The sequence below is a fragment of the Cyprinus carpio genome, chromosome B12, assembly GCF_018340385.1.
Source record: "Cyprinus carpio isolate SPL01 chromosome B12, ASM1834038v1, whole genome shotgun sequence".
NCBI classification, from domain to species: Eukaryota; Metazoa; Chordata; class Actinopteri; order Cypriniformes; family Cyprinidae; genus Cyprinus; species Cyprinus carpio.
Genome location: NC_056608.1, coordinates 26265366 through 26281055, shown reverse-complemented (window position 1 = coordinate 26281055; position 15690 = coordinate 26265366). Strand labels below are relative to the sequence as shown.

Sequence of the window (15690 nt, the reverse complement as noted above, 5' to 3'; positions counted from 1 at the left end):
ACAATTTTACTGTATTCTTGAGCTCAAAAAAGCATGCGTAAGACACATCCTTCACAAACCCAATGGTAGTGCATGATTTACAGCGCTGCACATATTCCTGACCTCCCACTGGTGCGAAACAGAGGAATCTGGGACTGACTGGAAAAACACAGAACGAACTCAGACACCAGCTGAGAGACGCTTCTGTCCATTAGACGTCTAAAACCTCTAAAACTGTTGTTTTGTGCAGTGAGGGATGTAAGACGGGTCGTCAGTGGCCCAGATAAAATCATTATTTATTCATAACATCTGTATGAATCTCAAACTGAAAGCAAAAGTTAATGAACCCGACATGTCTGGCCTACAGCCTACCATTCCTCTCTTCAGAAGTACATATATAGTGTGCAATATATTATATTTTATTCACTGATACACATGTCTGTCTTTCCCAGCATCCTCACCTCCTCCTGCTCACCTGGATAAGCATGTGATGAGTGAGAAACTGGAGACGGTGAACCTGCAGCTCAGACAGGTGACCCGCGAGCGAGACGACCTGCGCAAGCGACTGGCCCTCTCCTCGCCGGGCACCACCTTCGACGACTGCAGATGAATTCAACATACCTCACATTCATTTACAGTGTCATTGAGATACTATTGTAGTTTTTTATTAATATTTTGAATTTATTTTTATATTTTTTGTTTTAATTTTAATTTTAGTTAAAACTTTTCAAAATTTAGAAATTTTATTAGTATTTATTTATTATATTTTTTTTAAAGATATATTTTTTAAAATGTAAGTCCATACAGTTTTTATTCATTTTTCAGTTTTAGTTATTATACTACGTAAAGTTAAACTAATTAAAAATGAGAAATTTTGCCTTAACAAAAATCAGCTGAAATAAAAGTAGGTTTTAATATTTTTTATTATTATTTTATTTTAATGGTTTTTAATTTTAGTTCACTAAAACTACTACAATAAATGAAATAATATAAAAATATTAGATAAAAACTTCACCTTAGTTTAGGTTGAAGTACTAATATTACTAAAACTAAAACTAAATAAAAATAAGGTTACACTTTTATTTTTTTTTTAAGGTGTCCACATGACAAATTAAACATACAATTAATAATAATTAAATACAAATAAACTACATGTACTATTTAATTGTTAGAGTTATATGCACATAATTAAACAATAAATAATTTATTGTTGTTATAATAATAAATAATAAAAAAAAATTTAAAAAAAAAATATAAATATTAAAATAATTCCACTTAAAAAATGAAATGTTGCCTTGGCAGCTAACTACAATAAAATAGTTTAAGTTGCAATACCAAAATTAATGCAAAACTGAAATAAAAATTAACAATAATATTTATTATAAACATAACAAAATTGCTAAAACTGTGTAATTATAAAAATAAAAACTCTACATTTTTAAATTTAAAATGTAAAAATAAATACTATAAAAGTATATAATGATACTAAATTCACACTGGGCTGTAAGTGTAGCTGTAGTAACTCATCTCCTGATGTGAGCCAGCTTACTGTAGAAGAGATTTATTACTGAACTGGGGATTTCAGATGTTTGTTGTGTCCAGTTTCAGTCTTTCAAACACTGTAACCCTGCTAGACAGTCCATCTTTTCTCATCTGAGCGTGAGATGGGAGTGCTTTAAGTGTTTCCTTTCATTGCTGTTTCATAAATAAGGCTTTTTATTCTTCACCTGAATGTTGATACGAGCCTGAAAAAACCCACCCTTTTGTGTGTGTGTGAACCAAATGTTGTTGCACAGTGTGAGACGTTTGTATATCTGTGTGTGTGTGTGTGTGTAGGCCGAGTGTGAAGCCGGGTCACGATTACGAGCGTCTGAAGCTGCAGTGCATGAAGGCCATGTCAGACCTGCAGTCTCTGCAGAACCAGCACACCAAAACCCTGAAGAGATGCGAGGAGGCCGTGAGAGACGCAGAGTACTACCAGTGAGCGCTTTACCCGTATACACAGAGATATTTCCACCTAGAGTTGATGAGCGAGGGACGTTTTTACCTTTTATGAGGGTAGTTTGTTCTTCTAATCGTATAAAACTCATAAGATGTGGCTGTAGATCCATATATCAGCTGAGATTTGTCTTTGTGGATCCCTTATTTGAAAATCCAAGTTAACATCCAAGTTAACTTCCTCCAGTGAAAAAGTGTTCTGGTGTGAATCAGGAGAGAAATCTGCACAGATCAAGCAGCGTTTAAACAGTCCAAAACAAATATGTGTCTGGATTTTGATGTGAGAGACAACAGGAGATGCACTTTTTCACTGGAGGAAGTGTTATTATGGATTATGGACTTAATGCTGGATTTGTTTCAGCTTTCGTCTTCTCCAGATGTTCACTGATGGACTGGAGTGCTTTTTTATAAGCTGTTTGGACTCTCATTCTGACGGCACCCATTCACTGCAGAGCATCCAAGTTAATTTTCAACAAATGTTCATTTTGTGAACTCATGTCATCATTTTTTCTGGCACATTTAACTGATCTTAATTTGTTGTTGTGTTCACTGATGCACTGGTTAACTCTCGGTCTCCCAGCACTCTTCACGGGCGTGCGGTCGGTGAACAGACGCAGCTGCGGGACGAGATGGAGGCCATGAAGCAGAACTACTCTCAGCTGCTGCAGCAGCACTCACAGCTTCAGCAGACCTGCGACGAGCTGCGCTTTGTCCATGACAGCGACCAGCGCGAGGTGGCAGACATGCGCCTGCAGCAGCAACAGGTACAGATCACACATGCACACACAACTCTAGAATACGAGCTTTAGCAGAGGGATAATCTGATAGGATTTTTTTGGGCCGATACCGATTTTAAGAAGCAACTATTGGCCGATACTGATATTGGTCAATTGCATAAAGCAGGGTTTAAAAACGAAAAAAAAAAAGAAGAGTGGTTCACTTCGAGCAGAATCGATATTTGAACGTTTCTGTTCCTGCGTTCCTCTGTGAAACCGGTTTGAGTAGAAAAGATACCTGTTAATAACTATCTAATGAAATAAAAACAAATAAATAAAAATCATGGAGAGTCTTGAATGACCCAATACAGCATCATCTTGGACCAAATGTATTAAACAAAAGAAAAAACTGTCAACGCAATAAAAACATTATTTTAAAGATGTTTAAAAATGTTTCAGCATGATAACTATTCTAAACCTGAACTAAAACAAAAGCTAAGATACAAATAAAAATGAATGAAACCTCAATGGTAATATTAAAAAAAATAAATAAAAAATATTAAAAAAAAAAAAAAAAGAAACAGATTTTTTTAAATAATAATATTTAAATCAATAATAAAAAAAAATGAAAAATTTATAAATAACTTATTTAAAACTAATTAAATATTGAAATATTAATCCAAACAACTAATACATATTTAAATAAATATATAAATATTATTTTTTGATATATAAATGCAACTAATAAATTTAAGTTAAAGCACTACAATTACTTATTGGAAATAACTAAAACTGAAATAAAAATTAAAACAAGTAAAAGAAACCTAAATAGTATAAATAGATAAATAATAGTATAAATAAAAGGTAATATCAAAATATTAATGAAAACTATAATAGTATATAAATAATACAAAAATAACACTGATATGTTCTTGATCATTTATTGAAATGTGATTATAAATGTGATCTTCAGAATCTCTTATACAACACAATGAAATTATGATGGATAGATGATGTCCTTCTTAATAATCTGTGTTATAGTTAAATGCCGTACATGTTTTCTTTGGACTCATTAAACCTCAGTGCAGTGTTGTAGTCGAGTCACCAACTGTCGAGTCCAAGTCGAGTCTCGAGTCCCAGTGTACGAGTCCGAGTCCGAGTCCAAGTCCGAGTCACCATAGAAGAGTCCGAGTCGAGTCCAAGTCGAGTCACCATTAACAGAGTTCGAGTCTGAGTCGAGTCTCGAGCTCCCAGTGTCTACATGTCTCCACTCTGGGACCTTCAAAGAACTGATAAAATGTATTGAGTTGGTAGGCATTGAAGTCCATTAATATGAAGAAAACATCCTGAAATGTTTTCCTTAAAAAACATAATTTATTTTCCCCTGAAGAAAAAAGCCATGGATATCCTGGATGGCAAATTATGTTTTTTAAGGAAAACATTTCTTTCATTTTTGTGTGAACTAATCCTTTAACACTGTATTACAGAAATACACTCAGCGAAAAAAGAAACGTGCATTTTACAGGACCACTGTATTTTAAAGATACTTAAAACGTAAAAATCAAGGCACGATATGCCGAGAGAGTGAGAGAGAGAGATGAGAGAGAGAGAGCGAGAGAGAGAGAGAAGAGCGCGTTTGTGTGTGAGTGGGACCGAGTGTTTTAGCGTGAGTGCGTTTGTATGTGTTCAAGTGAATGTGTGTGTGTGTGTGTGTGTGTGTGACGGCACGCGGAAATGGTCAGAAAGCAACGTGTAACGTTAGTCTGACATGTTTCTGTTCAGGACACCACAGGATTTTTAGGAGTCAAAATTGCGTCATCCATCTGACAGAGTGGACTATCGCAACAGGCAAAAAAAAATCATATAATCTGATCTGACATGCACGAGCGTAAAGTGAGTGACGTCAGTGAGTGTGTTGTCAAGCAAAGAGAGCGAGCGGTAGCAGTGTCTGTGAGGGGAAAAAATAGATCCCGGCGGTCTTGGGCACGAAACAGGAAAAAAGTGTAACACCTTATGTAATCCTTTTTTAATAACATATTTAGTCAAAAACAACGTGATGAATGCTCAAGTCCGATTTTATATATCCTCGAGTCCGAGTCCAAGTACGAGTCATCAGTCTGCGAGTCCAAGTCGAGTCACGAGTCCAGAGAATGGAGTCCCTCGAGTCGGACTCGAGTCCAAATACTAGTGACTCAAGTGGACTCATTAGACCTCGGTGCCATCCGCTGGTGTGATGCTGCTTTATAGTTAAATGCCGTACATGTTTTATTTCAACTCAATGCTACACCCCCTCACCCATACTCACTCAACACGCTGCTTACTCACACTCCATATTAACTCAACCCATAGATCAAGTTTCATTTTATTTCTCTCTGTAGGTCATGAGGGAGAACGGCTCCTCTGAACTGCTGAATAAGCTTTACGATACGGCTTTAAACAAGCTGGAGGGGATGAAGAAAGAGTACGACGCCCTGAGGATGCGATACAACGAGAAATCGGCGAGCCACAACGCCGATCTGAGCCGCCTGGAGCAGATGGAGGAGGAGAACCGGCGTCTGCAGAAACAGCTGGACGTTCTGCTGAAGCAGAGAGACTCGGCTCTACACTTCCAGCAGCAGTACAGCGGCTCCGTCAGGAGGTGCTCCTCTCACACCCTACATACTGCTTTCCAGATCAGCGCTGTAAAAATGGCTGGAAATCTAATTTGAATTTTGTACTTTAACTATTAACGATCAATATCGAAATATATTACAATATAAAAGGCATAATTTCAGTTTGGGGGGAAAAAAGCTTTTGGATTCTCTCTTAAGGCCACAAGAGGGCGCCTCAAGCAAAATATAACAAAACCAACTCACTTCAAATCAAAAAAATAAAACAAAACGACTATCTTCGAAAAACATGCATAGTGTTTAAAATAATGTTTATAAACTATTAAGTAAATTTCTTAAACAATTATAAACAAAACAGCATCATGTATGTATGTATAGTTTGATACAATGAGCCGAAAACCAATCACAAAGAATACTTTTTCATTTAAAAACATGAGTTGCAGTGGGATGAGGAAAAAAATGGCATAAAGTCTCAAGACGTTTTTTTTTTTTTTTAATTGAAGTTGCATTAATCTTACATGGCTTTCTAAACACTTTCTAAACACACGCACACCTAAAATTCAAATGCAATGTTTTTGCTCTCCAATGTGGATTTTTATTTTAAATTCGACTAATATTCAAAATTTTAAATGTTTTATTTGACAGCGAACACCGATCTCCTTCTGCTAATTCACGCCTGCACACTAGGTGGCGCCAAACAAGAATCATTTTCCCTCAGATATGAATCTCGTATTAAGGTCCACTGCTCAATATACAGCATTTAATTAAAGTAAATAAAGCTTGGTCCACACCAGAAACAGAACCTCTCTAAAATGCTTACAAGAACATAAATAGAGGACGCACTTTAAACCCTCATCGAGTGTTTGTAATAACTTCCGATTTAGATCTAAAGTGTATTTTTATTGAATGTTTTATAATGGATTGAACGTGACCCCTGTTTCTCATTTGTCATAAACATTCTGTGTTGTTCTAAAAATATCATGAGCTGCATAGTGTGAATAGCCCCATAGGGATCTATTGTTTCAATTCAAAAGCGTCATCGTGCCACACATTCACGCCAGATTTTCACGTTCAGTGTGAAAAGAGTTTTAGGATGACACTTCGGTCTCTTTCAGGTTCGAGGGTCTCCAGCAGGAGCTGAATAAGGCGTCCGCTCGGAACGAGGAGCTGCAGAGAGAAACCGATCGGCTGCAGATGGAGAACACTGCAGAAGACACGCGCTATAAGACCCTGCAGCTGAAGGCCGTGAAGGACGCCGAGAAGCTGAAGGAGGAGAGAGACTCGGTGCTAAACGAATACAGGCTGATCATGAGCGAGAGAGATCAGGTCATCAAGGAGGTGGATAAACTCCAGACCGGACTGGATGTGGCTGAAGCCAAACTCAAGAACAGGTCTAGCGAGAGGAGGGTCGCCGGCGAGGAGATGGAGGCTCTCAGACAGGTGATGCGTGCAACTACTGAAGACCACCGTCAATATGAAAATGTTTGAGAATAATCTTTTGTAGAGCAGGCAATAATCAAACATGCTCTCCTTGAATTGTGATTCGATTCCGATCCATGTGATTCAAAAAAATGTTCGTTTAGTAGATTTGATTCAAAAGACTCGCAGACAAACGTGTTCAATCAGAAGTCCATGTGTGTCATTTGTTTATTTTATTTTTTTTATCAATTTTTAACAAAATAACTTTTTTGATTTTAAAATATTTAATTATTTTTAATCTAAATAACTAAGGCATATTTCAATAAATAAATAATATTGTAAATATAAAAAATAAATTTGGATATATTTCAGTTCTTTAAGTTGTTATTTATATCATTTTTAATTAAATTAATTAAATATTTTCATATTAAGTACTGCTAAGTATTTTTATAAAATATTAAACAAAATATAACAAATTATGAAATATAGCAAAATTAATGTATAGCACTGAAAGCGAATGTTTTTAGTTAATTAATATTTATAAATAAAATATTAATTCGATTAACTAAATAAACATTTATTTAAATTATGCTATTTATATTTTTTTTGTAATTTCATTAAGAAATGTAAAAAATATTTCTTGGTATTAATCTAGATAACTAATTTATTAAACATGATATATGATGTTAAACTGATTTGATTAAATTATTTAATCTCAGTTGTATATGTGAGTCTTAAGTCTCTGGGGTATATTTGTAGCAATAGACAAAAAAACATTGTATGGGTCAAAATTATAGATTTCTCTTTTATGCCAAAAATCATTAGGATATTAAGTTAAGATCATGTTTCATGAAGATATTTTGTAAAATTTCGTAGCACAAATATCAAAACTTAATTGTTGATTAGTAAATATGCATTGCTAAGAACTTCATTTGAACAACTTTAAAGATGATTTTCTCAATGTTTAGATTTTTTTGCTCCCTCAGATTCCAGATTTTCAAATAGTTGTATCTCAGACAAATATTGTCCTCCTAACAAACCACACATCAATGGAAGTAGTAATCACTGTCGCTATTGCTTATATTTAGGGTTATTAGTTTGAGGTGAACTAACAACAAAAAATAACAAATAACCTTATTGCTTATATTTAGGGTTATGAGTTTGAGGTGAACTAACAATACCAAATAACCTCTTATTGGTGGTTTGTTGCGTTGTGTGCAGGAGCTGAACTCGGCTCTGCTGGACCGGGACCGTGCGATCCGAGAGAAGAACGAGCTGCTGGAGAAATACTGTCACGAGGTGCAGGACAAGGCCGAGACGCAGAAGGAGCTGAGCCAGGCCTGTAAGGACATCGAGATGGTGCGAGAGGAGCGCGACGTGGCCCGTAAAGAGCGAACAGAGGCCATCATCCAGAGAGACCAGCTCCTGAGAGAGTATTATCAGGCCAGACAGGTACAGTGACTCATATACAGTGGCCACCAAAATGATCTGTGCAAAAACTCTGCGCAAGTGCACCGAGGGCAAAAGCTGCTTTAAACACAAAGGATGCTCACACCAAATGTTGATTTAATTTAGTTAATAGAAGTTAATGATAAAGAAAATCTATTTATGACATTATTTTTGACATTTTGGCCCCCACTGTACGTGCGTTAGGGGTCTTATTTAGTCTCATTTGTCTCCCTGCAGAAGCAGGACAGCGCGACGCTGGACATGGAGCGTGTCAGTAAGGAGCTGGAGGTGCTTAGGAAGCAGTGCGAGGCCGTTTCGGAGGAGCTCCAGGAGTCTGTGCAGGAGGCAGAAGTTGCCAAGTGCCGCAGAGACTGGGCCTTCCAGGAGAGAGACAAGATCGTAGCAGAAAGAGAGAGCATACGGTGAATAAACGCAATGACAACGTCCTGTAATACCTCTGATTCTGTTATACATGAGTCAAAGACGAGCATCAAAACAGAGCATCAAAGCATCAAAACAAAAGTTTAAAAATACAGCTCCATATCTTTTGCAAACTGTATTTTGTGAATGTGAATTATCTTACACATTGAATAATCTTGCATGTGTAAATGCATTAATTTTGAGACTATTTTAGCTCCATAAAACAAGCCGAGTAGTGTTCATCAAGTCCTATGAAACAATAATCAGAATTGTATATTAACTGTGTTCGTGTGTCAGGACGTTGTGTGATAACCTGCGTCGCGAGAGGGACCGGGCCGTGAGCGATCTCGCCGACGCTCTGAGAAACCTGGACGACCTGCGCAAACAGAAGAACGACGCGGTGCGAGAGCTGAAGGAGCTCAAGTGAGTCTCAGTAAAACACATGCTAATATCAAAACACACACGATCACATCAGGGACTGACGACAGTATGTGCATCTAGCAAATTGTTGTGATGATGTTCAGTTCTGGTAATGATTCGTGAATACTCTGAGAAATTTTTCTGCAGTGCATTAATTAATAAATAAATGAAGTGACGTGGCCAAGTATGGTGACCCATACCCGGAATTTGTGCTCTGCATCTAACCCATCCAAGTGCACACACAGGGTTGCAGTTTGGGATTCGGTGCCTGACCTCACGTAAGGGTCTCACGTTAGTCGCGGTATTGAGGGTGGAAAAGAGCACTGGTCATTCACCCCCCCCCCCACCTTCAATGCATAGCTTTGATAGGAAATTTTGTTCTTTCTCATTATTTGACTTAGTAGTAGCATATACAGTGGGGGTGAGCAGTATACAGGCTAAACAAGACGGTGCAAGAGACACCACATGTCATGAACGTCCACTTAATCTCACATAATCACCTCTCCCTTCTAAGTAGGGTTGGGAACCGAGAACCGGTTCTTATTGACACGAGAACTGGTTCTCTCATATTCAGACAAGCGGTGCACTCGTCCTGTTTTGAAAGAACCGGCAACCTTGAGCAATTTCTAAGTTTCGGTTCCAAAAACCAGGTTTCTGGTGCGCTGCACGTGACCAAGCGCTGTGAGAGTCAGTCTTGCTGCTGGTGTTTTCTGATTAGATTAGCAATAAGTACGCTTTTTCCCGTAAAGGATGTCACAAACCAAATATACAGAAACGTCCACCCTGCCATCTCTCTTTTAAAAATAATTACGCTGACACACGCACATTTTTCTAAGTAGAGTTCCTCGCTAATGACGGCACGACTCCACACAAAGACTCGCGCCGCACGCGTGTCCATGTCTTTTAACTGCCTAACTACATGTTTCCTACGACTGTACTGCACTCACGCCCCTTTGTAACTTGTGGCAGTGTTGTTTTGTCTGACCTGTACATGTACCCGCAGCGTGCAGCACAAACCGTCCGCCACTAAATTATCATCATATTTGTCCCAATATTGTCCATTAATATACAATACTGATCATTTAACTTGGACCACTAAATAAAACTCAGCGACACCTGCTATTGTTATGTGTTGTGAGGGTTACGATTATTTAGTGTTACAGCTCATTTCAAGAGTGCTAAACAAAGTGATAGAAAATAGTTCTTTGTTTCATGGACATTTCTAATGCAATGTAAAAAAATAGTGGAAACCACTCATTCACAATCCTCACAGCATCTCCTGACTGCATTATTATTTGTAAAACGTAGGGTCTTTCAAGTGGCGAGTGTGTATACATGGTGTAACTCACAGGCACCGAGATAACGTTTTTACCCAATAAAAACACGCTTTTATTGTATCATTACACTTTAGGAAATGAACAAGTGTCTTCAGACCCTCAATGGCGTCCCCTGATTTGGCCAAGCCTTAGTTCCTGGCTTGAAAACCAAAATGTTAACTGGGGGGGGGGGGGGGGGGGGGGGATAGTGTAAAAACATCAACTTTGAAGCGACACATGCTGATGATGGACTATTCATTACGTCAACATACTGTACTACCTTCCAGCAACACTACATTCAGTTAAGGTAAAATAGTAAAAAAAACCATAATAGTTTATTTAAAATGGTAATCGGAAATCCAGAAAAATTTGTAGATACTGTACTATATATGTTGAATTTTGACATTGACAACCTTTAAATTACTTGAAAGTAGGAGTAATAAACCTAGGTATTGAGGTATTTGACCTATTGTGCGCTTTTTTTTCCTTGATTTTAATGGAACCAGAATCGGAACCGGAACCGGAGCCAGAAAATTTCTATCGATTCCCAACCCTACTTCTAAGTAAGACCTGAACCATTTGAGTACCATCCCAGAAAGCCTGACCCAGTTCGAAAATTGATCCCCGTCCCGGCCAGCCTGACCCATTTTCCATTCCAGTCTCTCTGGAAGTATGTTATGATCGACAGTGACAAACGCAGCACTGAGATCTAATAATACCAGCACTGATATTTTGCCAGAATCAGAATTTAAGTGAATATCGATTTTTCATTAGGATATTAAGTAAAGATCGTGTTCCATGAAGATATTTTGTAAAGTTCCTACCATAAATATATTAAAACTTAATTTTTGATTAGTAATATGCATTGCTAAGAATTTAATTTGGACAACTTTAAAGATTATTTTTTCCTCCTAATATTTAGATTTTTTTTGGCACCCTCGATTCCCCAGTTTTTCAAATAGTTTGTATCTCAGATCAAATATTGTCCTCCTAACAAACCACACATCAATGGAGAGATTATTTATTGAGGTTTGAGATAATGCACAAATCTCAATTTTGAAAAACTGACAGTTTTTGTGGTCCAGGGTTACATTTATTATATTAAAGAGCGCTGTCTCTGTGCTGTGATGCGGTCGGAAACCAGATTGAAAATGGTCTTTTATTTAAATCTTTAAATCTACAACACCATGACAAAAGAAACTAACAAGTGCGATCAAAATAGTTTGATTCCCAAACAAATGACTCTGATTCTTTTAAAGAATGAATCATGAATCGTTCTCAGAGCCGTTGAGGTAAATGATGACAAAAGTTGGGTGAATTTTCCTAAAATGTGTGTTCAGGGAATGCATGGAGGAGCAGCTGGAGAAGGAGGCGCGTTTCCGCCAGCTGATGGCCCACAATTCCCACGACTCTGCCATCGATACGGACTCTCTGGAGTGGGAGACAGAGACGGTGGAGTTTGAGAGGAGTACGGTACGTAATCGAGTCATCACAGCTGTGACCAACCTCCAAATGAGTTCAGCACCTCACCGTCTCTGATCTGACGTACAGGACCACGTGGATTTGAGCGCTCTGGGTTTTGATATTGCCGAGGGAGTGAGCGACCCGTATCTACCCGGGGATTATGGGATATTCGTGAGCAAGGTGGACAAAGGAAGTGTCGCGGAGGGAAGGTTGAGGTAGGCGGACTCGGCTTTCAGTGTCTCCTGTGAAACGGCTGAGTTCTGAGTTCTAATTATAATTATTATTGTTCTTATGGCAGAGTGAATGATTGGTTGTTGAAGATAAATGACGTGGATCTGGCCAATAAGGACAGGAAGCAGGTCATAAAGGCGGTGTTCAGCGGGGGCGGAGTCATCACCATGGTGTGCCAGGAGAAGTCTCTGGAAGGAGGACGGATGGTCACTTCTGTTCATCTGACGCTGGCGGGACATAAAGGTCAGATCGAGGGTCTTTGTCTTCCAGGACGTCCGGCAGATCCTCATCTCTATTATACATCTCTCTCTCTCTCTCTCTGTCTGTCTGTATTTCAGATTGTGGCGTTGGGTTGGAGAGCGGCGTGTGTGTGTGTCGTCTGTTTTCTCCTGGCTGTCCCGCGGCCAGAGACGGTTCCCTGCGACCCGCCTATCAACTTCACAATGTGAGTCGACTCGTGTGCTTTTCTTTTCATCAGCACCAGTTCTCCAGGAATCTCTGATTGGCTGATAGTGATGTAATTGATTTAAAATGTACTTTTCTTTAAACTTGCATTTTTTTCTATTCATAAATAATAACTTATTGTGGATAGTTTTGTCAGGGATGTGATTTTCTTTTTCAGTGCTTGTACATTTTTATGTTTTTTTTTTTTTTTTTTTTTTTTTTACTTGAATTGCATAAATCTTGAACTTGCAATCAATCTAGGGAAAAACCTGGCTGGCATAAATTTGAAATGAGAATTATTTATAAATCTGTTTAAATTTAACAAACCATCAACCCAAACCAGAAATTATAATCAAAAATAAATCCACTTATAAATAAACCTTTAATTTAACACATAAAATTTAAAAAAATTAACATTTACTAAATAAACACAAAAAAAACACAACATTATAAAACAAAAAAAAATAATTTTACTATTGTTCCATAAAAAAAACACTTCTTTATTTTACAAAAGAACAGCATTGCAATAGTAATATGCTTTTTATTGATATGATTAATTTATATAATTTAAATAATATATAATAATATTTTTTGAATAAATAATAATTATTATTTTTATATTATATGTTTTATTATTTAAATATAATACTTTGCATAATAATAATAATATGATGATGATTATAATTACTATTATTGTTTCTCCTCATAATAATAATGAATATGCCTGCTTTATGTTTTGCATTATTTTTCATGGCAGTGCTTCATGGGATCTTGTCATTTTGATCACATGCCTGCTTTATGTTTTGCATTATTTTTCATGGCAGTGCTTCATGGGATGTTCTGTCATTGAAGAATTTAAAAGTACACAATCTTTTTATATACAGAAACAATTAAAGTACAAAGCTTTCTGCCTTTTATTAATTTCATATACTTTTTTCCTTCATATCATAGTTTGTAATGTTCGTGTAACAAAAAAAAGCAAATCCAAATATATAAAAACTAAAGACTAATTTAAACTCCACACTGAAAGGCATAACAAATCAGTAAAACAAATCAATAATCTAATGCGGAGAATCCACAGCACACGCTTTCTATATACTCCTTAACTCTATCCCTCCTGAAGGTGAAGCATTATTGATTGTCTATTTCCTTTTTAATGAGGCTGCTGTCCCTTTAAGACCTGAAGCACGGATCCAGTATAATGATACACATCTGATTTCCTCTCAGCTGTTCTAGTTCACTTAAGACATAACTGACTGCTTTTACCAGATTGATTGTCGAGATCGGTGTTTTGTCATGATTTTATGTGTGTATGCGTCTGTATATGCGTCTCATGGAGTGAATGAGATACAAAAGATGGTTCAGTTCGGTGTTCGCAGTCAAACACGCCTCTCTGCGTATGCGTCTGTAAACACAGAAAACAACGCGCGAGTAAGGAACCGAGTTCCATTTCGCCTTTTCTTTCGCTGGAATGGTTTAAAATCGCTTATGTGTAATTGATAAACTTTCACTCTATTATGATTAAATTTTGCAATTAATCCGTGGATCACATGCGGACCGAACTGTGGGGCTTGCTCCGTACGGATCACAGATTAGAGATGGGAAAATAAATGGATGAATCACGAATCAAGAAATGATTCAGCATTAATTCTGAGATCTTCATCGCAATCGCGATTCTTTCTTGAGTCGATTCTGAGCTTAGTTTTGAACAGCAGATGGCGCTCATGTTTTAGAAACAGCCGTACTATTCTTGTCTCCAAATCCTTAAACACACTCGAACCTAAAATAATCGTTCATAAAATTCGAAAAGTGCATTACAAGGGTGTTCACATTGGGCTATGTGTACATTAATCTCGCCTCATAACAGCTTTCTGAGCCGAGGTGAAATTACAGACTCGACCGAACGCACAAGCGCTCTTCAGCACTTCTTCATGAGTGTTTGAGTGTGTGGATAAAAACTAGATTAGAGCGCCATCTGCTGTTAAAATTTAAGCTCAGAATCGATTCCAGAGAGAATCGTGATGCATTCGAAAGATCGATCACAAATCAACTACGATCCGTTCCACTATCACTACAGCTTACTCTGTTATCCTATCCCAGTTTTTCCCCCAGAGTCTGTCGGGTCAGAGCATCGCTGAGAGCCAGCGTGACTGTGAACGAAGCTCTAATGGGAAGTCAGCGGATCAGCTGAGGTCCTGCCGGAAGCAGGCCACCCATAAAGACATGTACAGCCCCACGCGTGACGTGGAGGGCGAGCGCGGTCAGCGCGGGACGCTGTATCGCTCAGAGCCGTATCATGAGATCTGCCCGCATCCCACCTCCAAACGACCCCTCACCTTTCACCCCGTTTCCCCCGGCGACTGCATCACCGTGGAGATGAGTCAGGAGAGACGATACATCCCGCAGAAGCAAAGCAGCGGCACTTGGCCCAAAATGGTAGCGGTTGCAATGACAACAACCGACAGCATCCCACCGCTCTCTATTTTAAGACCCCAAAGAAGCGGAAGTCGATATTCGACGCAGACATGTTCAAGCGTCCAGAGACGCCCTCCAAGCTGGACTACCTCAGTCTGTCCCAGATGCCCAAACATTCCCCGCAGAGCTCCTGGACGGAGACGGCGCCGCAGATCCCGCCCGACCCGCCCAAACGCAGCGACTCCTTCAAGTTCAAACACAAGCCGCAGGGAAGCTCCGCCTCCGATTCGACCATCACCACCGGGTCTCCCCCGGCCACGCCCATTCAGACCACGCCCACAGACAAACACAGTCCTGAGTTTGAAAGCCGAGACCGCAACGGGAACGTGCTTCAGAGACCGGGCTCTGGCGGCGCTGGGGGGTCGTTTGCGGAGGAGGTGTCCGGACAGGGTTCAGATGAACTGGAGGTGAGGAGACCAAACTCTGCACCCGCTCAGCGCCGCAGCCTCACGCCGCTTAAGATGCCGTTTCCACAGGTACTGCGCCTTAAACACACCTGTAGACTTTACCACTGCGCACTTTATCAGAGCTTTTCCTCCTGCTGTCACCACATCGAAACAAACACACCTGAAGCCAAGTGATCCACAACTACTAGACAAAGCTTTAAATAAATAACAGCCAGAAATATTAAGATTGTAATTTTACTAATGTTCTGTAAAATTAAATAATTATTTTTATCATTAATTATTATTATTATTATTTAAACTTATAACAAAAATAACTTATGATTTTTTTGTAGTACAACAATAT

General features: G+C 38.5%; 1 protein-coding gene across 1 annotated transcript in view; it reads left to right on the top strand.

Moving 5' to 3' along the window:
- Window positions 1-15690, top strand: part of LOC109097233 (disks large homolog 5-like) — a 39254-nt gene that overhangs the window by 6114 nt on the left and 17450 nt on the right. The window contains 15 exon segments of the mRNA XM_042734869.1: window positions 415-585; window positions 1816-1959; window positions 2558-2741; window positions 5072-5331; window positions 6418-6742; window positions 7943-8173; window positions 8408-8592; window positions 8888-9013; window positions 11667-11799; window positions 11878-12005; window positions 12089-12264; window positions 12360-12466; window positions 13547-13588; window positions 14566-14944; window positions 14947-15416. Of these exon segments, the coding sequence (XP_042590803.1) occupies window positions 415-585; window positions 1816-1959; window positions 2558-2741; window positions 5072-5331; window positions 6418-6742; window positions 7943-8173; window positions 8408-8592; window positions 8888-9013; window positions 11667-11799; window positions 11878-12005; window positions 12089-12264; window positions 12360-12466; window positions 13547-13588; window positions 14566-14944; window positions 14947-15416 (3061 nt within the window).